Below are 26418 nucleotides of genomic sequence, written 5' to 3' on the forward strand. Positions count from 1 at the left end.
AGTCCTCACAAGGCGTGGGATCAGTTCCCCAGACCTTCACCAGAAAAACCTCCCGTGTGCCCATGAGGGGCTTATGTTGGTAGACGGAAGCCCTAGTTTTATGTATCATCCGAAGGTGTAGTGAGGGGAGCTTAGAAAAGCCACAGGCACTGCAGACTTAGCTAGACAGAGCAGGCACTTCCTTGCAGCCATCAGACACGTTCCCCTATCAAGTAAATTTCCAAAGATTTTAATGTAGCTTAACAATTGCGTTGGAGACAAAGGAGAAGGCACAGTGTACGGGGCCGGGGGGAAATCCCAAAATGATACCCTTTTATTTGTAAAGCTCTGATGAAACAACTTTCCAAATGACATCCCACTTAAAAACCAATGGAAACCAACCTAACTATGCGTCAGTCACACTATACAGATTGCACCCTACTTTTTCAAGATGCCTAAATATCTTCTGGAGTATTTACATATGTATCAGTTAGGTAGTAAAGTTTCATTGTGATTTGTCTCTTTCCAGCACATACTTATTCAATGGCAAAAAAAAAAACCACCTGGGGATGCACTTGCATTTTTTTACACTTCCGAGCAAATGGCTAGGGCAATTTTCCTGAGAGAAGGCTTGTTCTTTGAAACTCTTGCTTTAACAACTGGAAATACAGAAAGTGGATGGGTTTTTGTTGCGCTAAAAAGCCTAAGGATGCCTAGTTAAGTTTTTCTTTTAAATTATTTACGTACCATTAAGTTAAAATGTTTACATTCATTCATTCGTATAAAAACTGTTGTTAAATCTTATGCAAATGATTTAACACTGATTGCTGCAACGCAAATTGCACTTCTTAAAAAAAATTATTGTATATATGGAAGAAAAATATCGGATTGCTACCCTGTTTACAAATTTTGACTGACTCTATACAGTTCAGCCAGAAAATACGAACTTTCATAAACACCAGTCACAGTGTACTTTAAAAGTTATATCTCAGTCTTGCAAAGTGAGTAAATATTTTAAACAAAAAAAAAAAACCCAACAACAACAACAAAAAAAAAAACAAAATCTCCTTAAACAGCTGGACCTTGTGAGACTTGTACCAAACATTGTGATTTCTTCCAGGGGGGTAGCTGGGCTCTGAAGAGCAAGGCACGCTGAAGATGGAGGGTGCAGGAGGAGAGAACCGACAGGGCAAAGACATCAAATGTTCGGTGCAAAACATCTGCGCTGACTCGAGCAGTACACACGTCTGACACTCTTTAAAAAGCATCTTACTATCTCTGGTAATTAAAGCCTTTGCTGCTCCCTCCCCGACACTGACAACTCCTGCCAAATTCTTGAGGGAGAAGGCGATGAAAGAGTGAAAACAACTATACAATCAGACAGGCAGCACTGCTGGGTAAGTCAAGGATGTATTTCTGAAATTTATGAATAAGTCTGGATTTATCTCTTCTTTTTTTTTCTTTTTTCTTTTCTTCTTTTCTTCTTTTTTTTTTTTTTTTTTTTTTCAGAGAGAGAGAGAGAGAGAGCGTATAAGGCTGCATTAGCTATCCCCTGGTGGGCATGTTCTTTCCGTGTATTTTTCTTGCATAGATGAGGAACTGGATGCTTCAGCAGAGCCTCTTTTGGAGGCTGAAAAACACCTCTGCTGCCAAGGCACAAAAACAATTTCAGAGGAATGGTCTTTGCCAGTACTTTCACTGCCACCATGACTGCTCTGCAGAAGAAACCATGCACGGGCGTCTGGGGGCTGCTGCACAGCGCTGGGATCCAGCTTCTCTCACACCAGGTCACGCCAGAGCCAGGGCACACCAGGGATCCTGTCTCACAGATGCCGTCACTTCAGCTGTGGAGGTCAGGCTGACTCCTGTGTACAGCCCATCTTGACCTGAATACTTAAGGTTGCTGCTTTCAGGACTGGTGCTCTCTCCTGGGCCAGACATCACCGACGAGCTTGCCTGGAGTGGGGGAAAGAGCAAAGAGAAATTTCCTTGAGCAGGTGAGCTTCGCACGCACTGGGGTGTGAGTAGTAGTACGGTGGGCTCAGGACACAGCCACTATCCCAGGATTTCTGTGGAAAACCAGGGCTTCCCCTCTGCTTGCCCCTGTGCCTCAAAATCCTGAAACTGAAAAAATTCCCTCAGGGTCAGCCCACTCATTCAGCCCCGCTGATGGGAGTGATACCTGTGTTTGCATACCAGTACATGGCTATCTTCACAGCAAGGTGGAAAAGAAAGCACATGATGTGCAGAAAAACCTGGAAAAGGGACCACGATGAAGAAGGTAATGTGCATGTGTCCCACTGCCCCCTACTGAAGGGGTCACAAATGCCAACACCAAAAAGGTAATCTGGAAGTGGTGGCACTGACAGCCTCGCTTCCCCAGTGGAAGAAGCCTGATAACCTCCCCGTTCTCCAGCAGCAGGTGTGGAGCACCTCCTGGATATCAGCCTTCTTTGGTACCTTGACCATGAAATGCCTAAAATCATTCCTCACCCTTCAAAACGCTAGCCACAACTACCTTATCCCTGTAAGACTGGCCACTAAAGGAGGTGTTCTTTTCATCTCAAGTGGAGAAACACCATGCCTTTGAATCAAGAGTCTTTTTGTTCCACCACCTACATGCACAAGACAATGCGCAGGGGAGCCCCGGTAGGCACAAAGATGAACTTCTGAACTGCGCTGCAACCAGTCCATTTCTTTTAACAGTGAAATGGAGAGTTACAAAGACAAAGGAACGATCATTTTTTCCATGAGGCTGAGCAGATCTGCTAAAGAGGAAAAATTCACAGTGCCAGACAGAGAAGGGGCAACATTTTCACTTGATAAAGGAAATGTTTAAGAGCTGACTTCATGCAAAATTAACTCTTGGATATGTCAGCTCTAAAACCTTAATTTACTTGTTAATGGATAGTCTTCGGATGAGATTTCTTAAAAAGAAAGAAGAAAAAAAAAAAAGACTATCCTAAACTGTGATTGCAGAAGCTTCCTGCCTGCCGTTTAAGTGAAAAGTATACATATTTAATCATTTTACAAGAGTAGAGCTCTTGGCTCTCCTGGAGCCATGCCAAGCTAGCAGTCCTGACATAGGAAAAGCAAGACGTCATTTATTCAAATGTAATTTCCAAACAGTGCTGTGCAAGGTTCTTGTTGCCATGCTTAACCCAGGGCAAACCTCACCTTCTGAAAAAGATACTCATTGCCAGCAGTCACTTTTGTCTGAAATAACCCGAACTCCTATATTTTCTTTCACTTCTGTTAAAATGGTTGATCACTGCTATTGTTCCACCCAGTCATCCAGCGGGATCCCACTCTGCCAGTCATTACCCAGAAATGCAGAGACGGAAGGAACAACTGCTTGCCCCCAGAAAAGCACCAAAATAGCTCTAATCCTAAAAAAGCTGTTTTATCACTCCCTTAAATACACAATTGCCAATCAGTGACAGCAAATCCCCATACTCTTTTTCCCTGTGACTACGAACAGATAATTTGATGAGGTGGGTCTCACACTAACCTTTGGGTCTGGTTTTGGTCTTGCATCAGCCCAGTTTTTCAAAAAGGCTTTTTATTATTATTTCTAATACATCAAATAAACTGCTGTTAGCACAAAAGACATCTTTTTTAACAGTCCAAGTGTCCCCATGGGTGAAGAAGGATTTAAATTAGAGTTGAGCAGTGTTTGCTCAGCCTGAGCTAAAAACACTGGGAGCTGCTTTGAAAGGTTCCCGTTTGCCCATATTTGCCACTGTTGTTCCGGTAGGCAAATATCTTATCACTACCTGTTTTTTCAGGGCTTGGAAAGTGTAATTTGCCCTTTTCCTGATTCAGCCCTACAAAGGTGGGGTGCAGGGACCTGCCATTTCCATGTGGGGTTATCAGCTACCCCTCCCTCAGGCACCCCAGAAGGGAGGACACAGAGGCACGTCCTGTTTGAAGACTGCCCATCCCTGCCCAACCAAGGCCGGATCCTGCCTCCATTGAGCCAGGACCTGGGCAGGACTGCTGGGGCTGGAAACCCCACCCCGGTAATGTCAGGACAAATCCAGGCAGCTCGGGCAGCTCCCAAAGTGAGGCACGGAAAACAAACTTTAGCTCATGAAAAGGACACAGCTGAATCACGGCTTTGCTCCCAAGCCTGCCTGCATGTGCTTACTTCCCCAGCTTAAGGGATGAAAGACGACAGAGGTTACAGTTAGTTATTAGAAAACATTGTTCAGCTGGTATAAATAAGCTGAGCAATGCTGCTGAAGTCAACAAGCTCCTCTAATTGACAACTGCTGGCTCTATCAATAAAAAGGTAATGGATTTATTGTTATTGCTGAAATCTGATAATAGGATAGATCATCAACTGAAGGTCAGCTTCCTGAGGAAAAAAAAGAATGAAGCCCGTTGGCAAGAGCTTGCCTCCCAAACAAACAGAAAGTTGTGTTTGTATCTGCAAAGGTTCCTCTTTTTACTTAAACCAGCAGGAGCTGGTCATGGGGCACCCCCCAGGTAGGTTGCGGGGATCTGAGATGGCCTTTTTGTAGAGGACCTGTCCACTATGCTCACAGGGAGACCTCAGCCAGAGCCACAGGGGGACTTAGGCACCTATGTCATACCCAAACATGCTGTCAGCACTCTGGAGCCAAATTCACCCCCATGCAGATCAAAACCAGGCTGCTCAACCTGTCCTAGCCAGCACTTGGGAAACACCACCAGCATTTCTGGCTGAAGGACTCCTGCTTTCTTCTACCCACTAGTTCCTGCACCATCTTCCCACCACAGATTGCTGGGAGAGGGGAGGGAACTTCTCTCGGACCACCAACCCCCAGCCTTCCCCCACATCTCCACAGCCAAGAGGCCAAAGCTCTGGGTAAGGTGTTGTGCTAACAGGTGTGGGTGGCAAAGAGCCTCGATCTAGACCTTTGCTCTATCAGATAGACCTTTGCTCTACCCACTTCACAGGTTCCAAATGCTCCATGAATTTTGGACATTACACTAAGTCTGTAGTAACCCAAGTCTCAGCTGACACTCTCTTCCTCCTCAGTTAGTCTAGTTTAGTTTCGCTATGCTTAAATAATAACCATAGGCAGCTGAAACACACTTGCAAAAACTTCTTTTGCATGTAACGTGTTGTGGCAAACTGTGGTGGAGTCCTTAATTTTCCAGTCTGAGCCCCCCTGCAATAATTGCCATCCCCATTAAGAGCACTTTCTCCCAATACTGTCACTCCCTGCTTTCTGCAGAGCAAATCTCAGCACTGCGAAACCACAGCGTTTTTTTTCTGATTTAGTGACCCTCTTAGTACACAAAGTTGTCATTTCTTGCTAGTCCAATTGATCTTTTTCTTTATATTGCTGACATGTAAGTTTACATGTCTTTGAATCTCTCATTTGTGTTACAGCAACATAAACCTGTGATTAATACTTCACTAATTTCCTAAGGGAGGCAATTTCCAGTGTGGCTTGGGAAAGCTGATGACCCCACCGCTGTCGAGGGCTGTATGAATAACTAGCTTTATTGCTTTGGCAATAAAACAAAACCAAACAAAATATAAGTGTCCATATGGATATAGAAGTTTTAGGTAGAACGAAAGACACTCTTTTTCCTTGGTTTTCCCCATTGAAACAAAAAAGCTGGATTGCTTCACTCTGATACAAAATGAAATGCTCTCTTTTGAATACATGTACACAGAGCAAAGAAAATGAATGACTGAATGTATGAAACTGAGCGGGGAAAGGAAAGCAGCATCTTATTTTGTCCAGGAGCGAGATCTAATGCAGAAGAGATAGGAGACCAAGAGAAGATTTAAAATGGAGTATCAGGTCTCCCAGCATAATGCTCTGACTACCAGACTATTTGGTATTTTAGGTTGCCATGTTCCTCATGCCTCCTGTTGATCTTATTCCACCTGGTTTAGATAAATATTTATTCATACCAGGACTGAAGCACCGTGTTCCCGTTTTCCAGGTGAAAGTCCTACCAACCATGCTGGTGAGCCTTTCTCATCAGAACTCTGTCCTGATGGCTACAAAATTATTCTATACCCACTGAAATCTTATCATCAGATAGTCTGAAGGACCCTTGGCCATTCAATATTCCAGCAACCAGGTGTTTAGGAGATTTTTTTAAAGAGGTCAAGTCTCTGGTTTGTCCAGACTCTGGGAGACACTGTATGGAGGCCGATTCCCCCACAACCTACATGAATATCCTACCAATCCGCTGCCTAAAAAGGTGCAAAGGACCTCTAACCATCTCATGAACCCTCTTTTGAAAACAAAGGAAAGCAAATGCAGGAGAAGCTGTTCAGATTATTCAGCCCAGGTTGTGAGGCATTTTGGGGATGGTTAGAACTGCATTTTCCTGCTAGCTCACCACCTGCTGAGGCCATTTCAGTCAGCTCTCTCACTCGCCACCCTACAGCACTGAAGAGCCAGTCCTGAACTGCTTCTCCAGGTAAACCTCCAAGGGAAGTAAGCGCTAATTTTACCTGCAAGGCCACTGTCCTAAGTTACTCTAGGGTGTGTGATTCCAGTCTTTCTGGGGAAGCTCCAGACGGGAAGCAAAGGGCACAGTAGACTCTTCTGAAAGAGGAGCTCCCCTGGTGCTGCTGAGCCTTTACTGACATCAGCCCAGGCACAAGGAGCCTCCATGTCCTGCCATAAAAAGCAGATTTTACAGCAGTTTTCATACTGCCTTTTAACCTAATAAGGAAATAAAGTCCTTCTGGTAATCACACTACTTGGAGCCCCTGCTTGGAAATGGATGGGTGTGCGCTACAGATCGTGCCCTTCTTTTAGCAGCTTATTCTGCATAGCTTTTCTCTGTACAGTTTCAGCAGCATCAAAGGGAGAGCAGGTATAAATGCAGATGCAGGCTGCCTGAAACCTCCAAATCTTCTTTTTATGGGGACATAAGGCAACTTCATATATCATGGAGCTGGACCTTTTCCACATTAGTAACACAGGACTCCCAGTACTTACAGTGCTTAGGAAAACAGAAATAGGCCTAAATCCCAGATCCAGATGTGAATTTGGCAAATAGCCCCTTTACAATGGGACAACAAAATATCTCTGATCCAAACACTTCTAAATTTTTAGATGTTTGAAATCAATTTTGCACCCACAGCAATTCATTAATCATATCTTTTAAATGTTTAAACCTCAGCTAGAATGTAAAATCAACATTTAGGGTTCTTGCTAATCTGTTTCAAAATTGGCATCATATAAGATTTCTGTCTCGAAACAGATAGTCTCAAAGACATTTCCAAGAGTAATTGCTGCCCTTCTCTTTTTCTGCTCTCCCCTCTTTACTTTAAAAGAGATAAAGAAAGGTAGGGCAAAAAGTGAGTATTACTGACACAAATGAATTCTGCTGAATTTCATTTCCATTAGATTTCTACATAACTGGGAAGTCTTTTGGCAGCCTCCCATAAAATGCATAATAAATTGCTTTTGTACCAGTAGAGGAATTCGTTTTCTCTGTTTCATTTAGCAACAACATTGCTGTGAATTTCACACAACAGTTTCTAAAACGTCATCAGATTTCTCTGCCTAATGTCAATTTGGCATTTTTCCCCGCTTCACAGAATAAAGACTGGAGAAGTAAAAACAGAGCAAAACAAAAACAAGTTGCCATGCCAGCTGTGCAATCCACAGGGAATGAGCCAGGTTCACCCTTCCAGCAGGTGCCCACGTTTCAGCCACGTCACCAGGACTGCTGGCAATAGTTGATGTTGTTCTCCCTAGAGCAACCAAAGATTAGAGCCTGCGTTCATCCATCTGAGGGTTTTTTCCCTCCTGACATGGCCTGGAGAAGTTTATTCACCTTATACCACTGCCTGTTCTAAGAATAAATACAGTTCTATGTATGGGCTATCAATGGCTCAACTCAAATGGAAAAAGGAAAAAACAATCAAGGAAAACATAAGTTTAGAAGAGTATCTTTGCTTCAGCATGTGATCAGATTACAGGCTGCCCCACTTTAAAATGCTGGCATCCCTTCATTGCCCACACCTTCAATGGGCCTTGTGAGTGCTCAGCCCCTCCCACAGGATTTAGGCCCATAAGAAATTATTTCACTCCCTTTGCAACTAGTAGTCAGGCTCCCAGATGATGTCTGGGGCAAGGGGAGCCACCGCTTTCTACTTTCAACCTCTAGGCTCCCTGCTCCTCATCCCATTGAATTGCTGGTGCTTGGACAAAGCCAGGAGCCCAAGGGAAGGATATGGCTCTACCCACTACGTGTCCTGACAGCCGCTCCCCTGCAAACCCCATCCTCATTTACATACATATGGGGCCGGGGTGCAGGGGTGGGAGATCACTGGCCCTTCATGTAGGGTTGGAGGGGAGTTAGGGTGATGCCCCTATGTCTGGTGGCTGCTGCGGCCTCCCCACTTCAGCATGTTTCACAGCCCCTCTCCATCACTTCCTTTCCCTGAAATTTTTCACAAGAGGAAATATGCAAGTGCTTTGCATATTGCAGGGCACATCCGATCAAATCATGGTGGGGAAAACGCTCTGCAGATGTTACTGTGCTGCCTGCTGGATACAAGGGGACAGATTTCCCTGGCCCTTGTGCAAGGGTCCTTTCCGAGCCTGATCTGCTATGGAAAAATCAGAGACAACTGAAGTCCTGGCACTGGGGGATGCCACCATGTAATTAAGAGCAGCCTCAGGGCCCCTGGGAGTTGCTCTTAGTTGCTAATCGCTCTCAACTAGCCTTCTGGCTCACAGACCATGCCCCCACCCTGCTCCCCTCTGGTATCCACACAACTCCACCTGGCAAAATTAAATTATGAATGGTACTATTCAAATTATAACATAAAGATTATTAATAACAGGTTTGACAAGCTCTCCTAGGGAGAAGGGCCACAGAAAGCAAGGCAGGCTTTAGCCAGACAAGAAGGCAACAGCACAGAGGACATGGGATCTCGTTCATACGGTCTCTCCTTCCCCAAGCAGCACATGGCTGTGCTGCCGACAGCCTCCACTGCAGCCTCGGCCCCAGCTGGGATTGTGCTTCAAATTCTGTCCATTATATAAATCTCACAACATTCCTCAGGATCGGTAGTCCCGCTTAAGGCAATGTAAGGAAAATGTAAGGAAAATTTGGCTGCATTTTATTAGGGGACAACCTAAGACAGTGCATAGTGGTTCACTGGGGGAGCCTGAAACCCAGTAACACTTCATTTTTGGGTTAGTTTCTCTTTTTTTGATGTGATATTTTATTGGACTGGCAGGGTTTTCTCATGGCGAAGACAAGCCCTTTTAGCAATATCCCTGTCTGGCAGCATCCGAACCCAAAACCCAGTGCCTCTGAAACTGGGTGGCCCTGTCAGTCCACGAACAATCCCATTTGCTAAAAATGTTTTTTTTCCTCCCCTCGTACAATGAAACTTTGTACGTCAGGAATTAAACTATTGAAAGGAATTTGGATGTGGGAATGCTGAGACATATTGAAAAATAGTTATTATAAACAATGTCTTCTTTTTATTAATAAAGGAGTAGAGAAAGCCACTTTAGGAAAGCTTTTCAAAGAAATGATGTGGCAGATTAAAGGATACAGAAGGCCCAAGGAGTGAGTGTGGATATGGGTATGTATAGCCAAGGGGTTAGAAATTAATCTACATTAAGCTTCGCAACTTTAGCGGTAGTATTTGTTTTCATACATGTTAACTGAGTGAAGAAAGGAAGTTTGAGGTAGTTTGAATACATAATGCAAAATAAGGATCAGAACTGAAGCAGGGGATGATCAGTGCTCCTCTGGCGCTCCTTTGGAGCTTGGTGCTGCCAGATGCTGAGATCTGTCCCTGCGGAGCCCTCTGAGAGGGTTGATCCCCTACACGCTGCCATCAGCAGGGCACCTCAGCCTGAGTTCAGCTGGGTCTGGGTTGGGGTTTAAGTGCACATTTTAGTTTAAAAAAAAGCCTTCACGTTTCCCTTCATACAGCAGGATAACATTTTGCTGGGGTTTACCAGTCATTTGGGATAATGTGTAAAAATGCATAGATATATAGATATAGATACAGATGTAGAGATAGAGATAGAGATATAAAGCATATAAAGCAGCTTTTGGAAAATATGACAGCAGCAGTGAATTGAATTATAACTTCTTATCAGATCACTTCAGAAAAAAAGGGGTACATGCACAATTGTTTCTTGAAAGGTTCAATTGGGCATGATTTATTGTCTCTGCTCCAAAAGAAAACCTCTGAAATGGAAAAAACCTGAACGTTTCAAAACAAAACATCTGAGGTTAAGCTGTAGTTAACGTAATCATAAAAATTATATAGATCTTAATTAAGAGGTTTGTAAAGCACTTCAGCTTGCTGTTCTGTTTACAGCTATATGTAATATCCTCCAAAAATCTTGTTCCAGTATCAGCTAACAAAACCGGAAAGTTTGTTTAGATTATTGTTGTGCTAGATAAGATAAAAGCTGTGATAACATTGCACAGTGATCGGCCTTCTTACAGATACAGATACAGGCTTACGGCTTACCCCGGAGGCTGCAGTCTGTGTGCTGGGAGAAGCGGTTTTGCTACAGTCATCTGAGTTAGTAGAAGATGTGGATGTTGGAGTCATAGGAACCGCAGTAGTACTGTTACCTGAAAGATGAGGAATTGGTATTAAAAACAAATATTTTCCATCCAGGGAAAAAAACTCTTGCAGCTCAACTGTCTTATCTTTTTATATTTACCAGAGCATGCCTTTGACTTATTTATGTTCTTAGGTTTTCGCTTCCTGGTCTGAATTCCTTCTTTTTTCATAGCAAGAGGTCGGGGAACCTAAAAAAATTACATTTCCACACCAATCACAGAGTTGTACAAGTAGTCTAATATCAATGCTATAAGATCAAATAGTCATATTGAAAATGCCTGGACAGTGAGTCAATTTTCCGTGTCACAGTACTGATTCCAAAAAAACTTTGCATTTCATCTGGGCAAAGCAATGGGTTGTTTTATGGAGAGTTTTAGCTGAATAAAGAAAGCAGGGAAATGTTTTTCTTGATGTGAATTGAAGTTTTTCCAACACCTCAGTCAGTCCACAGAAAAACAGCACACTTTTAGGGAAAACCAGCATCATTTGGCCATAGGTCATATGAAATTAAATTGGACAGGTTCTATATGATCTCTGATTCCTTATTCCAGTCAGTCAGGAATTACCTCCAGGGGCTGATTATGGAAAGCAAGAACGCATATGAGGGAAAAAAATACTTCTCTACCTGTGAACCAGCTACGCAAACCGTATCATCGTCAGTTAAGTGTCTTAGGACAGAAGCTTTAGGCCATAATAGATGTAGTATTTGTTCTTATAAGCAGCTCTGCCTGTGATACAGCTTTTTAGTATCCAAATTTATATTTATAGGAAAAATGTGCTCAAAAATCACTTTTGTGTTCTGTGTCATCATGATAATTATACAGAAAACTTCGGCTTAAAATATATGTTAACTTAATGATAGCACAAGTTTGGGGAAAGACAATTCAGGCATATGCTTACTATCATTATAACTTTTAAACCTGTGATACCATTTACATTTTTCTTGAGGGCCAGACCAAGTCCCAATCACTCCTAATGCCCTCACTCTTCAAACACTTGTGCTTGACTGTAACTTAATTCACAGAGGCATAACAGGCTCCAAGTCTCACCCAAAACCTATTCCATCACATTCAGGATAGAACTACTTTCTACCTTTATTATTGCCTACTAGTGTCTGAAATTACATTTAAAGTTTTGCTGGCATAGCTATGGCTTAAATTACATTTAAAGTTTTGCTGGCATGGCTATGTCTGTCTGTAAAAAACCTGTCTTATTAAAGTTCTAGGGATTATTTTCCCCACTGAAGAGCTGGTTTGAATCCTGGTTGAAAAAAGACCTCTGCCACTCATCCAGAGGTGGTTTCTTTGTACAGTCTGTCAGGAGAGCTACAACAGCAAACACATAGCTTGTCAAAAGCATAACTTGCTAAAATGGCATAACCGTTTTCTAATGTCACACATTTTTCAGTCATTTTATCCATTTTGTTCACCATTTGTTAACTCCACGGTTCAAACTGTGAGCCAAGACCATTAGCATCCACAGAAACATTGCCCCGACCTGAGGAAGCCCAATGACACCCCCTGAAATCACCGGGCACCCACCAGCAGGAGGACCACCCCTTCCCCCAAGAAGCATCAGAGCTAACGGGGAATCTCCCTCGGCGAAGCGCCCGCTTACCCCATGGAGCTTCATGTAGAGGCCACAGGCATTGCAGACGGGCTCACCCTCCGCGTTCCTGCGCCACAGGGTGGTGGTCGTGGTGTGGCAGTTGGCACAGGACAAGCCCAGCCGCCGGGACGAAGGCTGAAGGCAAGCATAGGCAAACACAGATGTAAAAGGTAGGCAGGAGCGAATGATTTATGTCTTTACAGTTTATAAGAAGTACTTTAACACGCAGCGGGGATGGTAGGAGCTTTTTTTATAGCATCTGTCAGCGATGTCGCAGAGTTAAATCAAGATTATCCTCATTTCAGAGACTGGAAAGCCGACATGAAGAGGTACTGTGAGTCTACAATTCTGGGCAGGCATGGCTGAGGCAGAACTCACGTTTGGGAGCTGCTGACACAGAGACCTCTGTTCAGACCTCCAGGCTCTGGCTATTCCTCCAGCAGGACAGCTAGGAAACATCTCCACTACAGCTCCGTCCAGCTGAAGAGAAGGCACATCACTGCTGTGCCACCTCTCCAGCCAGTTCAGCACACTCTCTCCTGTGTGGTGAGCAAGGAGGCAGCTCTGAACCTGCCACCAATACTTCCAACTCATTGGCAAAACCAGCTGCTTTAATCACCTGCCTTCAGTAGCACCACAGCTAAGGAAAACTTTTGTGGGAGTCCCAGGGGTAACACATACAAACGGCAGCGTCTTTGTAAAAAGATCTTTTCATCATCGCCCCTTTTACCCTTGTGCGAAAAACAACATGCCTCGGGAGAGTGTTTTACAGAGCAGAGTTTCCCCTCAGCCAGCAGAAAAGCTTGTGGGTGACAACAAGGTCCCCACTGCAAACAAGCCATTTATGACACTCTTCCGTGGAGTTTGGAGCCAAGATGAAGCAACCTTGTATCAGAAATAACCGTATAACCCGGAGCTTTATGGCTGCAGGCTGTATATCATCAGTGAAGGCAGTCCTCATAAACATGTGAAATGAAGGTGAATGGGTTATAAAAGTCCCTGTAATGAGTGATCTCTTTTACGTTCATCACAAGCAAAGAATTCCAGCTACATCATAAATCTAGTCTTTTTCAAAGTATCACATTGTCAAAAAAAATACAAAAAAATCTGTGCCTAGCTCTGTCTCTGGCAGCTGAACAAGTTTACATGGAGAAGTCAGTTTTAAAGGATTGCATTAATCTTATTCTGACTATAAAGCACCCATAACCAAAATTACTAACTTAAGGGTACAATGCCCTTCCTCCTGAATCGTTTACTGCTGGGTTGTTAGACATAACTCAGTCACCTTTGATACTGCAGAGCTGCCTGCCACTTGGAAAACCAATAAAAGTTTTAAGAATGAAGAATATTCTAGAGTAATAACCAAGTTTTCTTGAATTTTATCAGTTTAAGTTTCTTTAGCAGTAAGCTGTCATCTTACACTACAGCTCAGAAAGAATTCTAGATCAAATACGAATTTTGTAACTTTGAATCAGTAATCCATTTTTAATTGCTCAGGAAAAAAACCCAAACAAAACAACCCCAAAAAACAGCCAAGTGTAATACAGGCTGAAATACATGCATATACTATATAATCTTAAAAAGCCAGGTCTCATGAAAACAGAATTTTTTACCTCATCATTAAATACATACACACAGAGTGTCCAAATTGTGCCCCTCGATTCAATATGAGTTTTACATGCATAGGGTAGAAAAAAGCTGGTCCTAACACATACGCTTTGTTTTCTGTCTTTGCAAGTGAAATGCTGTCAGACATTTCACTCTGTTAATCTTTCTTTCTTTTGTATGCAGTCTGGTATAAATCTTCATTTATTTTATTTCAATAGCTTTTGGTCATTGCCGTATCTAAACAAACAGTGGGGAAGCTGGCATGTTTTGAAGCCAAAACGACTTTTCTGCTGCAGGAATTTTATCAGAAACTTCGGGGCAATCTAAACATGTTTAGCATTTTGAAAACATTTTCCCTTCTCACCTATATATTTCCAACTGTATGAACACACAGTCCTGGTTGATTTATAGTTATGGCTAGGATACTCAGAAGGGATTGTTACACAGTGCTATTTCAGAGTTATTTTGCCGAGGTGTCAGGCTGAAATCGGGCTGCGGTTTGACTCTGTTTTAGTCTCCTCACCCCTACCCCTCCATCAAAGAAAAAAAAAAAAAAAAAAAAAAAAAAAGGACAGAAATGAAATGCCAGAGCCAGGTATCAGCTAATCAAAATCTGCATTGGGCCAGGGTGCCGTGGCCAGTCGAGCTCCGACACCAGACAAGCGGCAGATCTGGCCTGTCCGCTGCGTTTGTCCCCAGTAATGAGGTAACACCTTGTGCCATGAAATTTAGTGGACAACCAGCTAGAAAAAAACGGGCACCCAGCAGTAACTAACCTCTGTCTTAAAGTTAAATTAACTCTTTGGCTTACAAGAAAGGTCTTTAAGCAGAGGTGGGGTTGGTTCTCGAGCCCTTACTGCATTCTCTGATCATCATGCATTTGGTTTTCGTTTTCCCCCGCTCCCGTAAGGGCATTAAATTAGAACAGTTGTGAAATAAAAAACGGGATGTGTTTTAACGCTAGGAAAACAGGCACGGAGGGAAGCAGCTGGCGTGACTGAAAGGGGCTTGAAAGGCTGATGGGTTTGATACACTGTCTCCATACACAAGGGTCCAAACATCAGCTTGGATTATACCGGCATGATTTATTGTGGCTCACGCGGTAACAGCCATTACTGAAGAGTGTATTCTTTCTCTCTGCTGACCTCCACCCAGATTTGCTAAACATAATATGCAGTTCCCACTTGTTAAATTTTCTCCCTGCCTATTCAGTGCCAGCCTGAGTTATAAACAGGGGTTCTGGTTTGTATTATTTATTTCCCCCCCTAGTTTTAGGAGTATATTTTTAGAAAAATTGCTGCTCATTTCTTAGGAGTAAAACAAAACAAAGGCTATTATCATTGTTTAAACAATTGGTTTTCTTTGAATTATATACAAAACTTGCTTACATTCCCAAGGATCGAGCTCTCAGCAAACAAAGCAGGTCTGGAGAAATTCCTAGCCCTCTGAACAAACACTTTCCAACCTTGATTTTTTTTTTTCTGTTGGAAACGTCCAACATCAGCCGCAAAAATTCCGTTCAAGCCGCCGATGCCCCCTCACCACCAAGATTCATCAGCTCAAAAAGCCAAGCTGGCCTGTGCCCGGTGTGCTGCTCACCAGGGGCCGAGGGCAATTTTGCCAGCGTAGGGCCCGGAGGAGGGCCCGGAGCAGCACCCAGAGGGCTGCCAGCCCCGTCACCCCTCAAAGCCAGTCAGGAGCCCCAGTTCTGTTTTGCAGCTGGGGGCATCACCGGGCTGATTTGCTTTGCTTGCGCTCCCCCATCCCTGTCCACGTTTTCCCGCTGGCTAGGGCTGAGTGGGGGTCCCTCGGGGCGCAGCTCCTCTCGCCCCCCTCCTCCCCTCCATCCCCACTTACCACTCTCTTCTGGGGTTTGATGAGGGGCCGGCTGAGGCCGTTCATTTTGGTGTAGAGCCCGCAGGCGTTGCACAAGTAGTTGCCGGTGCCGTCCCTCCTCCAGAGCGGGGTTTGGATGGAGCCGCAGTTGACGCACTCCCGGCTCTCGGACAGGTCCTCCAGCAGCTCTGGGGGCAGATGCAGAGGGGAGAGGCGGTGGGCACGGCCGCCGGTGGGCGCGGAGCCCCGCGGAGCTCTGCCCCGACCCCGCCGCGCCGGGAGACCGGCCCCGGGCGAGCCGGCAACCGGCGCTGTTCAGCCCCCGGGAAAGCAATTCCCGGCCACGATCGCGGCCATGCGGTGACTTTTTACAAAATCTTTTTTTTGTTCGGTTGTTTTTTTGTTTTTTGGGTTTTTTCCTTTCTTTTTAAAATTCTTTAACTGTACCAGCCTCGCTGCCGGCTCCGGAGCAACCTTTGCTTTACAAACCGGAGCGGAGCCGGTGCTGCCCGGGACAGGCTGGGGGGCACCGGCCAGGCGGAGCGGCGACCCCCGGCAGCACCGCACTCACATCGGGATTTGGCCTTTCGGAACGTGGCTGGAGCGGCCCGGGGTCCGCTGGAGGGGTGAGACCCCCGCCGCCGTACCCAGGGGCGGAGAGGCGGCTGCCCTGGGCTTCGGAGGGGGGGCAGGGGGAGGTAGCTGCCCTCCAGAATAGCCCGCTTCCGAAGCCCACCCTGGGAGCCGGGCCGCAGCGATATAAGGAGCGATAGCTTTGCCCATATTCCCCGGGGTCGAGGCTGGGCAAGCAGTTTTTACCCCAACTCCCCTTTTAAATGCCTCGCAACTAGTAAAACTTCAGACTCAGAGACAGCATTTGGGACTCTGGTGTGCCAAGACAGCCACCACTTCACCTCGGCTATTTGGTCAGATTCGAGCTAGCTGGTAGGAAACAGAGGAAATGGAAAAACATGCGGTGTTCTGCCTCCTGCTCCCACAGCTACTGAACACGGGGGGGGGGGCGGGGGGAGGTCTAAATGCACGGCAAAAAACAGAGAACCCACCTATAAAAGCAAACACCTTCACTCATGCGAATCCTTATATTCTTGTTCTGACTCACCTCTCCATATTTCGGGGGGAAAAAATAAATACGGATCTTACATATAGCGTGCCACATTGTGCAGGAATAATAGAAGGAGGTGTTTGGATTTCTGCAGCAACGTTCGAGTCGAGGCTGGGAAAGGCTGTTTCAGGCTCACAGCCTCGTCACTGATTTTTTTTTTTTTTTTTTTTTGCTTCCTCCATCCCCTCCGCTACCTGCCTTAATTCATCACTGGGTTATTCTTTAGCGTTTCACTTACTAACTTTGCGCTGTGAAGTGAAAGAGCTTATCATCAGCAGGCAGCTTTGGGGACAGGGCTGCGGTGACACGGCGGCGCTGGGCTGAGGAAGAAACGGCCTTTCGGCCCGCACCCACCGCAAGCCATGCCTCTCCTCCCTTCGTTCGCAAATTATTAGGCGCCGAACAGGAACACGGCAGAGTCCAGAGAGCACAGTTCAATTTACGTGGTCAGCTCATAGCTCTTAGCACATCGCCAAGATTTATTAATCTTTGCACTAAAAGCGCCATTGAAGGCTGTAATCAGGAAAATGCTTAAGGCTTCAAGGACGCTGAAAGTTAAACAGTTATTTGTCTCAGCTATTTACTTTATAACATTACCTTCGTGCCTGCAGAAAGAAATTCTGCCGTGACAATATTTCTCGGGGATTTTAAAATATTTTTCCCCTTAGTGTGTGAGAAATACATTTATCTCCAAGGAAAGCAAAATGAAGTTTTAATTTTAGATAATGTTTTAGTAACTCTACGGGTAACGTTAAGAAAGCCGCATCACACTGTCTAATACTTAGCCGTAAAAATACACTGCGGCTACGATTTTCCTGACCGCTGACATGATCATTTGAAAGGGGAACACGCGTGGTTTCAGCTTGGCTGCTGCATTTTGTCTTGCGGGACCAGAAACCTCCCGTCTGCTTTGCTGCAACGCGATGGGGCCCCCCCTGCACCCACCCTGCCTCTCACCGAGAGGCCGACCCCTGCCCCCTCCCGCAGCACCGGGGGCCGGCGGCACTGTCCAGGGAAACGCGGGGAAGGGGCCCCTACTTCGTCCCGGCCGGCCGGGCTCTCGGCCCCGCGGCAGCGGCTCCGGAGGGGCAGGGGCGGGCGAAAGCCCCCCAGGAGAAGGGGCCGCTGCCGTGCCCCTCCCGGGCTGGCCTGGCACTCCTGCCCCAACCTCCTCCGGCGCCTTGCTCCTTCCCTCCTCTGCCGCTTCTCCCCCGCCCCTCTTCTCCCTTCCGTGAGATTCTCCAACCCCACCTCTCTCCCTAAAAAAAAAAAACAAACCACTAACCCAGGATTCCTTTCCTCCATCACCTAATTTTACACTGCAACTTTGGGAAATACAGTTAAAAACTCTGCTTTCGTGTCGGCCTGAGACGCGGCTTCTCGGCTTTGCTCTGCCTTTCTGCTACCACCACTACAACTGAGTCTTCTTCCCTCTGTCATGTTAGTAAACACCAAATGGGAGGCTGAAAATGCCTAAATCCACCGGGTACCATCGAGCAGGATGGAGCACTGTGGACACCCCTACAGAAAGATGAAAAGCCATCGAATGTAATCTTGTCAGCACTGCACTGCGGGAGAAAAATCCCAGTGTGTATAAAATATACCTACCTGGTGGGTAGTTTATGATTAAAGCAAATGCTGATCAAATGTGTGTGTGCGAGTGTGCATACGTACACATACATATTTACATACATAAATATACATTTATATAAAAATGTACTTATATACACACACACACCTCTCTATACATCTGTATTTATATACACATACACATACTCTAAATCTGAAGAGGCTGCTATAATCGTTAATCTTTCTACCTCAGATTAAATCACAGCAGTTCAGCCTCCCCTTCCACAATTAATTTAATGACACCGAGAATTTCCTAAACTAAAAAATAAATTAATTTTAAAAAGAGACGGGACACCTCGGAAGCGAAAGTAAAACTCCATCAGAAGGTGCCGTATTTTAACAATAGTTTATAAACGAGGTTTCTCGTTGATATCCGAGGTTTTGCTTTGCTGCTTTTTTTTTTTTTACGAAGCAGCGAAGTGGTTTGTAGTCGAGATAATCCAACATGGGCTAAGCTAGCTCCTGCGATTTTCCTCTAAGCGACAAGATAAGGTTAATTCGCAGTGAAATTGTCAACATTTCATGGCCAGATTTAGGGAAAGCAGGAACGTACGGAGCTGGGAAAATTAAAAGTGAGGCTTACACCGGGCGATCCGTTTTGGGAACGGCGGGTTTGCAGCCCCGACCACCGTACCCCAGCCACCGCCGTTTTTCGGGGCTGTGTCCCCCCAGCCCAGCGCACACGACGAAGGCCCCTGCCGCTGCGGAAGAGCCGCGGCCCCGGGACCGCCGTCCTGCCACCGGCACCGGCGCCGCGCCTCCTGGCCAGCAAACCCCGCACCGGGGCCGACCCACCGCCGCCACCCCGCGCCCCCCGGCACCCCCGGGGCCCCCGGCAGCGGGCAGCCCCGGCACGGGCGGCCCTCCCCTCCCTGCCAGCCCCCCGCGCTCCCGGCGGTCGGCCTTACCTGTGCTGGGTGCCCGGACGGGGATGGGGGCCGCCCGGCCCTGGAGGCAGTGCAGCATGGAGTTCTCGAAGGGCGCCGTGGGCCAGGCGGGGGTGAGCTGCGGCCCCACGTAGGACGTGTAGGGCCCCGGGTAGGAGCCGTTGAGCGGCCGGGCCAGCGGGCTGTACTGGTCCCTGGCACCCAGGCTGTTGCTGTAGGCGCCGGGCTCCCGGGAGGCCCCATTGGCCACCGGCGGGCTGGGAGAATAGGGGAAGCGGCCCGAGGGGTGGGAGCCGCCGCCGGTGCTGTACGAGGGGCTCTCCGCGGCCGGCTGGGACCAGACGGCGTGGCCGCCGCCTGGGTGGCTGGGCTGGGTCGCCCCGCTTCCCTGCAGGTACGGCAGCGTGGGCAGCATGGAGCCCACGCGGGTCGTGGGCACGTAGACGGGCGAGCTAGGCGTGGAGTGCATGAAGCCGCCCGGAGACCCGTCGTAAGGCGTGGGGCCCTGGGCGGCCGATATGGCCAGGGTCTGGTACATGTCCTCGGGCTGCTCGGCGCCGAGGGCGCTCAGCTTGGGGCCGCGGCTGGACCAGATCAGTTTGTTGGCTTGGTCTAAATCCGCGAAGAGCAGGATGTCCTCCCAGCTGGGCAGGCCGGAGGGATGCGGGGCCCCGAAGTGCACGTAGGGGGCGAGCAGCGACCTGCCCTCGGCGGCGGCTGTCGGCGGTGGGGCCGGCCGGTGGCTGCCGTCGGGCTCCGACAGAGGAGTCTTGGAGGAGCCGCGCTCGCCCTGGGATCCGCCGGAGGAGGAGGAGGAGGAGGAGGAGGAGGAGGAGGAGGAAGGCGAAGGAGGAGACGGGCGCGGCTGCCTGGTCAGGAACGGGCAGGAGGAACCACCGGCGTCCGCAGCGCACCGCTTCACCGCGCACCAGCCGCCTTCAGCCACGGCCATCCAGGTCCCCTTCTAGCCGCTGGGTGTGGATGGAGAAGGGGGAGGAGGGGAGGAGGAGGAGGAGGAGTGGAGGGGGGGTCCGCAGGGCAGGGCGGAGAAGGAGGACACAGAAGAGCGGGGCGGGGGGTGGGGGGAAGAGAGAAATAATAATAACAAAGTTTGCAAACAGGACAGCCCGTCTCCCTGCCTTAATGAGATTCATCAGGGCTTATCTGGACCCTCTGAGCGCTTAATCAGTCATGTCGCCTCGGCGCTGTTGTCCCTCGCCCCGGCGGGATGGGATCAAGCAGCCCAGGTCAACACGGGACGGGAGCCGTCGGCCGCGCAGCGCCCCGCGGAGCGCGATCCCGCGGGGACGGGGCTGCGGGCTCCGGCCCTGTTCCCTGCACCGCTCGGGCTGCTGCCCTCTCCCTCCGCATCCCGGGCTGCGGATTCCAAGATGAAGCACGCCGGGGCAAGGGTGGGCGGGAGGTCGTGGGGACAGAGAGCGGGGAAGAGGGATATTTTCCTGGTCTGTGCCAAAGCCCCTTCCCTGGCTGCTGTCGTTGTTGTTATTACTATGGTTATTTCAATGAATGAGTCATTTGACTCGGTTCCATCGAGAAAACAATTAGTAAGGCGATCCCTTTAAGGTTACTTCTCCGGAGAGCGATGTTAGCTTTTCCGCGCATCGCCTCGCTTGTTTCCTTATTTCCAGCCCAAGGTCACGGAAAGGAGGAGGAGGAGGGAAAGGCACCCGAGAGCCAGGAGATGCGCACGGGCCGGGCCCCGACGTGTGCGCGGCGGCGCCGGGACACGAGCCGGGGCAGGGGCCCGGCCCGGCGGGCTGTGCCTGCGGCAGGGGCCGGTGCCAGCCGGCAGCCCTGGCGGGGGGGCTGCCCCGAGCCCGAGCACACCTTTGGGGGATGGCACCCCTCCCGCAAACATTCGGGCCACCCCCTACCTCCACCCCGAGACCGGCCGCATTCCGGAGCCGCCAGCATGAGCGAGGCCGGACAGCCACAGGAGCCCCCGGTGCCCGGTCGCTGGGGGAAGGGGCAGAAAGCGAAAGGGGACGCAGAGAAGTGACAGCAAGAGGAGCGGGTGGCGAGGCTCTCCGCTCTCAGCCCGCCTCGGGGCTCTCCAGATAAATATAGGCACATGAATACAGGACACACGCACACAGAGCCCCCTCGAGAATAGGCACCACATACGTGTCTCCCTCCTGCGAGATAACTGGGAGATAAGGCTCCGGCAGATAAGGGTTCCAGGCACCGGCGTCGGATGTTTGCCCAGAGTCTCCCTCGGGCTCCCCCAGCCAGGCGCAGCCGCCGCGCCGCTTTCCTCCGGGAGCGGCCGGAGGCAGAGGGGCAGGAGCAGGAGAGCGGGGAAGGAGAAGGGAAATCGCGGTGGGGGGACGGCGGCGCGAGGGGCCAAACCTGCTGCCGGTGCCCGGCATGGGGCCGGGGCGCGGGGCCGCGGCGGGCGTAAATCCAGTGCGGCGGAGGAGAGCGGCGGCGGCGAGTCCGGCGGCTGCTGCCGGCGGCTCATGTATAAAAAGGAGAGAGGAGGCGCCTCTCGCAGCCCTGCCGGAAAACTGCAGGGAGCCGGCCCTGATTGGGCTCGACGAGCCCTAAACAAACACGGAGCTCCGCAGGGGTGCCAGTCCCGGCGGCCAGCCGGTAGGGGAGGGGGGGGCGGGGGGCACTTCGGGACCCCCTCCCTGCTCGGGGAGCGGGGAAGAGCAGAGGGGACTGGCCCTCACAGATGCCCGAGTCCTTTCTTTTCTTTTATTTTCTTTCTTTTTTTTTTTTTTTTTTTTTTTTTTAACCCAGAGATAGTACACACTCTTCCCTCTCCCGGATAATTTCTTTAGGGTGAACACTCACCTTTCATAAGGATTTTTTCCTCGCGCCTCCCGGCCTCGCAGCGGACGGCCCCTGAGGCCCGGGAGGATGCACGTCTGGCTCTCGCCCTAAGCAACCAGGTGAATGTCTCCCCCAGCCCTCCCATATCTCCGTATTTTCGCTCGTTAAAAACAGAGATATCCGAGTGGAAAAAAATGTGGCTCCTCCTTGAGCTGCCCCAACTGTCAGGTGAAGCCAAAGCAAGCTGTGGGATGTGTCCACCCCAGCAGCAGGCAGTAGGCATTTTTCCTTTGTTTCTTTCTTATTCTTCTCCCCCCTCCTCCCCCCCCCCCCCCCCCCCCGGCCCTCTTATCTCGGCTGTGTACAAACTGATATGGTACTTAGCAGGAAAGTGACTGGAAATTAAAATAACTTCGTTCACCAGAGGTTATCAGCTGGATATCTGTCATCATCAGTTTGTACAGAAAGAGTCATCTGCGGCAAAGGGCTGGACTAGAGCAGAGCCCGGCTCTCGGCACCCGGCAGACATGAGCCCTCCCGACAGAAACCGAGCCCAAAGCTGCTGATGCGCGGTGCTGTCGCTCCTGGGGTAGGCACGGCTTTTCTTTCGGTCTTTCCAGGCAAGATGAACGGGAGATGAAGAATTCGCAGTGCTGGGAGTACGGTAAAATTCTGGCTGTAGCCATCTGCTGTGCCGGCGTGGGTGGACCGATTGCGACCTCGAAGTTTTATTGTGCTCGTTAATTTTTGTGGTACAGCGCGGCAGCGGTTTGATCGGAAAATAACCACTTTCCCGAGAAACCGTTTCCCTATTAAATTGTATGATTAAAGGCGATACTTCTTTCTTGTCAGTTCTCTTTAAATAATACTGTTCTTTTGGTCACCGTGCCACGTTTAAGTTTTTGTTTTGTTTTGTTTTACTTTTAGATGTATTTTAGTGGGTATAATATTAAATAGAAAATAAGCTTTTGCAAGCGAGGGCAGCGATTCGTTGTCCGTGGACGCCCGGCGTGCCTTCCGACGAGAACTTGCAACCTAAAACATTTTCCCGTGGTTTTTACCTGCAGAAGAGCAACAAGAGCAGGGGAAGGCACATGTGTCGGTGCCCACGCCGCTTCTTCCCAGCCTGGGCGCTGCCACTGCGAATTCCTGTGCTGAAAAGCGCCGAGGGAGCTGTCGGCTTTAAACCCTGCATTTCTTTTAAGTCTTTCGGATGCCCCTTCTCGAATTAAACCCGAGGGTGTTTCAAACACGTCTAAGGGTGGGAAATAATGAGGGAAATGCCGGGGGTGGGTGGGTTCGAGCGGTGGGTTTTGCTGGCTGTGAGGAGGGTATGGGTGCCGCTGTGCCCCCGGGGTTGGGCGGCAGAGCTCCGGGCCGGGCCGGGGGTGCCTGCCCGAGCGGTGACGGTGGCTGCGAGGAAGAACCGCCGCGCTGGCCTGGCAGGCGCCTCTTCCCCTGGCTCCAAAGTGACCCGTGTTTTACACTTCAGGCGCCTCGGGTTTTTTCACCGCTGATTAGCCTGTTTACGTTATAGCCGGATTACAAGTTTCGTTTTATTTCCTCCGATAGACTCGATAAGAAAACCCGGTTTAAACTGGGACCGGAGTGGGAAACCATTCCCAATCACCCCTTTCCTCTACACTCCTTTTCGTTTCAGGTTTGCTCTCGAACGGCTCAAATCATATAACCTGCGGTTCCTCACTCTTCATGACGTCACTCCCTTCCCAAATCCCTTCTGACGTAACTTTCACCCCTGGGCTCCGGGAGCTGCTCGGGTGTCTCCTGCCCCGGGGCTGTGATAGGGACCCGGGGGAGAATCTGCAGGGAGAGCTCAGGGGCGGTTTTGTAGAGGAAAGCCGGGCAGGTGAGGGGATGCTCGGCGCGGAAAGGCACCGCTGGGGCGGTGGTACCAGCGCCATAACCGTCGCTCCTGCTAGCTGGGGCCGAAGAGGGAAGGAGCAGCCTGGGAAAAAATAGATTTTGTATCCAGTTAAGGCAAATTCCCTCATGGGCACTTCAGCGTCCCAGAAAAGAGTTGGGGGAAAGCCCTGTGCAGGCGCAGCGTGGTTGCTCCTTCCCCCACTCCCGGGTCTCTGCAAAACTGATCCCTTACCAGAGGTGCACTGGGGAGGCGGGGAAGGCCCCGGTCCCGCCGCACGCCCCCCGTCCCCTGGCCCAGGCAGCCCCGGGAGCAGCGAGCATCGCCCGCCGGGCCGGGCCCCGGTGCCCCCGGGGCGCTGCAGCCGTGGGGGCGAGGCGGGCTCGGGTGCGAGGCGGTACGAGGGGTCACTTTGGTGACTATCGCAGGATGGAGTGTATTCTTTTCCGAGCCATGTTTATGTAACTTAATGTACTTTAGAAACTGCCGGGGAGTTTAGGCCAGGCTGATAAGCGTAGCGGTTATTACAGGCGACGCGCCGGCAGCTCCCCCCCTTCCTTCTCCAGTTCGCTTATCCGCGCTACTTAAAATACACTTTTATCAAGGCCACCCCACGACACGGAGTGTTTCCATTCCCCAGCGGCTGTGACATTGAAACGGACTTATCGATCAGGGCATCGGCAGCGCTCAGGAGCGCCCAGCCCAGCGGGGAGCTGCCGACCGCTTACCCGCTGCCCGCCGCTGCCCGCCGCCAGGGTCCCCGCCGCAGGCACGGCAAGGCAGCCCGCCCCAGCTGGGAAAGGGGGGTCCCAGCAGCAGCCGCAGGACAAGGGCCTTTGCCACTGCTCATCACTTCTCTCTCGGCCCGAGCGGGACAGGCTCGGGAGTTAGGGTAGCGGCTATTGAAACTCGGCCCCCAAAGCAGCAGGGTCCTATATGTGCCGGCGAAGGGCATGATGGAGGTGACCTTTACGACAGATCAGATTTGTCCCGTGGCCAGGGGGGAAGCCCCCGGTTCACAAAGATGAGGGGGGATTATCTTTTCTTTCCCCAAAACTCCTAGCGAAGGGCTGCCGTGTGCTCAGAGGTCGGGCTTGTGTCCCAGCCTGTCTGCTGGCTGCAGACGGCAGGGTCCCGGCCCCCCCGGCTGCCCCCGCCCCGGGCAGGGCACCCTGCCCCGGCTCCGGGGAACCTTCCCCGCTCCCGACCGGTGGCTCGGCTCTCTGCCGGTCGAAGCCGTGCCCGGCGGCGGGGAGCGGGGCAGGCGGTTATTCCCCCCTGCAGTAAGCGGCCTCCCCGTCACCTGCTGCCGTCGTGCTTTCGGGTGATTTCAACGGTGTCTTTCAACCCCTGACGCTCAAACGAGCAGCAGGCAGTAGAAAGCCCGCACGGACTTTTATTCAATAGGTGCCTACGAGTGTGGGTTTTGTGTTTTTTTGTTGGTTTGGTGTTATATTTTTTTTAATAATGATCTGCAGCTTCTTTTTATTTGCCCTCCCTCCAGTTTCCGAAGTCTGCCTGGTTAATGATTTCAGCCTTAAAAAAAAAAAAAAAAAAAAAAAAGGATTAAAATCAACAAAACGCGCGGAGGAGAGGCTCCTGTTGCCGTGTAACCTGAGCCCCGGAGCCGGCGCTCCGCGGTACCCGCACGCTGAGCCCCGGCTGGGCGGGCAGGGCCGAGGCGATGCCCCCCGGCTCTCGGGGTGACCGGGAGGCAGCTGGGACCCTCTCAGCACCCTAAGAAACACGATTACGGTTTAGATGCTTCTGCCCAACAGGCACATACGCACTTTGTCTCTTTCCAACACATACACAGAGGAAATTTTTGAATTTGAAACATTTGAAAATGAGGAGCTAACGTTTGGTTTTATTGCTTCTCTCTGTTTTTAAGGGGTTTTAAGGGGCGGTGACTAAAATGCCCTAATTTTGATGCTTTTATTAACGAGTATCTCAATGCCCACGCCACGAAGTGGTGGGGCTGCGTTTCATGTATTCCTTGCGGTGACAAACATTATATATTATTTTTCATTGCAGGGTGAGGCCAGAAGGAAAGCCCCCCTCCCCCGCTCCCCCCGGTCCCGCCGCCTCGCCGCGGGGGACAGGGCCGCGGGGCTGGCGGGAGCCGCCGCCGCCCGGGGCCGCGGGGGGAGCTCGGCGCCCTCCCTGCCGCGGCGGGTCCCGGGCCGGGGCAGTGGAGGACCCCCCCGGAGTCCCTGCCCGCTCCCGCCGGGGTGCCGGGGAAGGCTTTCGGGGTCCCTTCTCCTGGGTGGGACACGGAAAGCCCGTGGGAGACTCTCTGGGGTTTCTGGCGGCGAGGGCTCGTTGTGGGCGAGTGCGGGAAACGGAGGAACGCGGGGCACGGCGGAGCCGCGCTTCGCCTCCCCACCGCTTCGCAGCAGGGCTCCTCCTCACCTTCCCCCTTCCTTATCAGGGATGTTAAGCAATATCAAATCCAATCTGCAGCTATCTACCTTGCCTCCGCCCCCAA

At 50.0% G+C, this 26418-nt stretch overlaps 1 protein-coding gene across 1 annotated transcript; it reads right to left on the bottom strand.

Annotated features, from left to right (window-relative positions):
* Nucleotides 1-214: 214 nt before the first annotated feature.
* Nucleotides 215-21722, bottom strand: GATA6 (GATA binding protein 6). The gene is made up of 7 exons (XM_037380432.1): nucleotides 21620-21722; nucleotides 19271-20220; nucleotides 15632-15798; nucleotides 12176-12301; nucleotides 10659-10746; nucleotides 10460-10566; nucleotides 215-1935 (listed from the first exon to the last, which is right to left on the bottom strand). The coding sequence occupies exons 2-7, from the start codon at nucleotides 20199-20201 to the stop codon at nucleotides 1768-1770; spliced, it is 1587 nt and encodes a 528-aa protein (XP_037236329.1). The 5' UTR covers nucleotides 20202-20220; nucleotides 21620-21722; the 3' UTR covers nucleotides 215-1767.
* Between the last annotated feature and the right edge of the window lie 4696 nt (nucleotides 21723-26418).

The sequence above is a fragment of the Falco rusticolus genome, chromosome 3 (assembly GCF_015220075.1).
Source record: "Falco rusticolus isolate bFalRus1 chromosome 3, bFalRus1.pri, whole genome shotgun sequence".
Taxonomy (NCBI): Eukaryota; Metazoa; Chordata; class Aves; order Falconiformes; family Falconidae; genus Falco; species Falco rusticolus.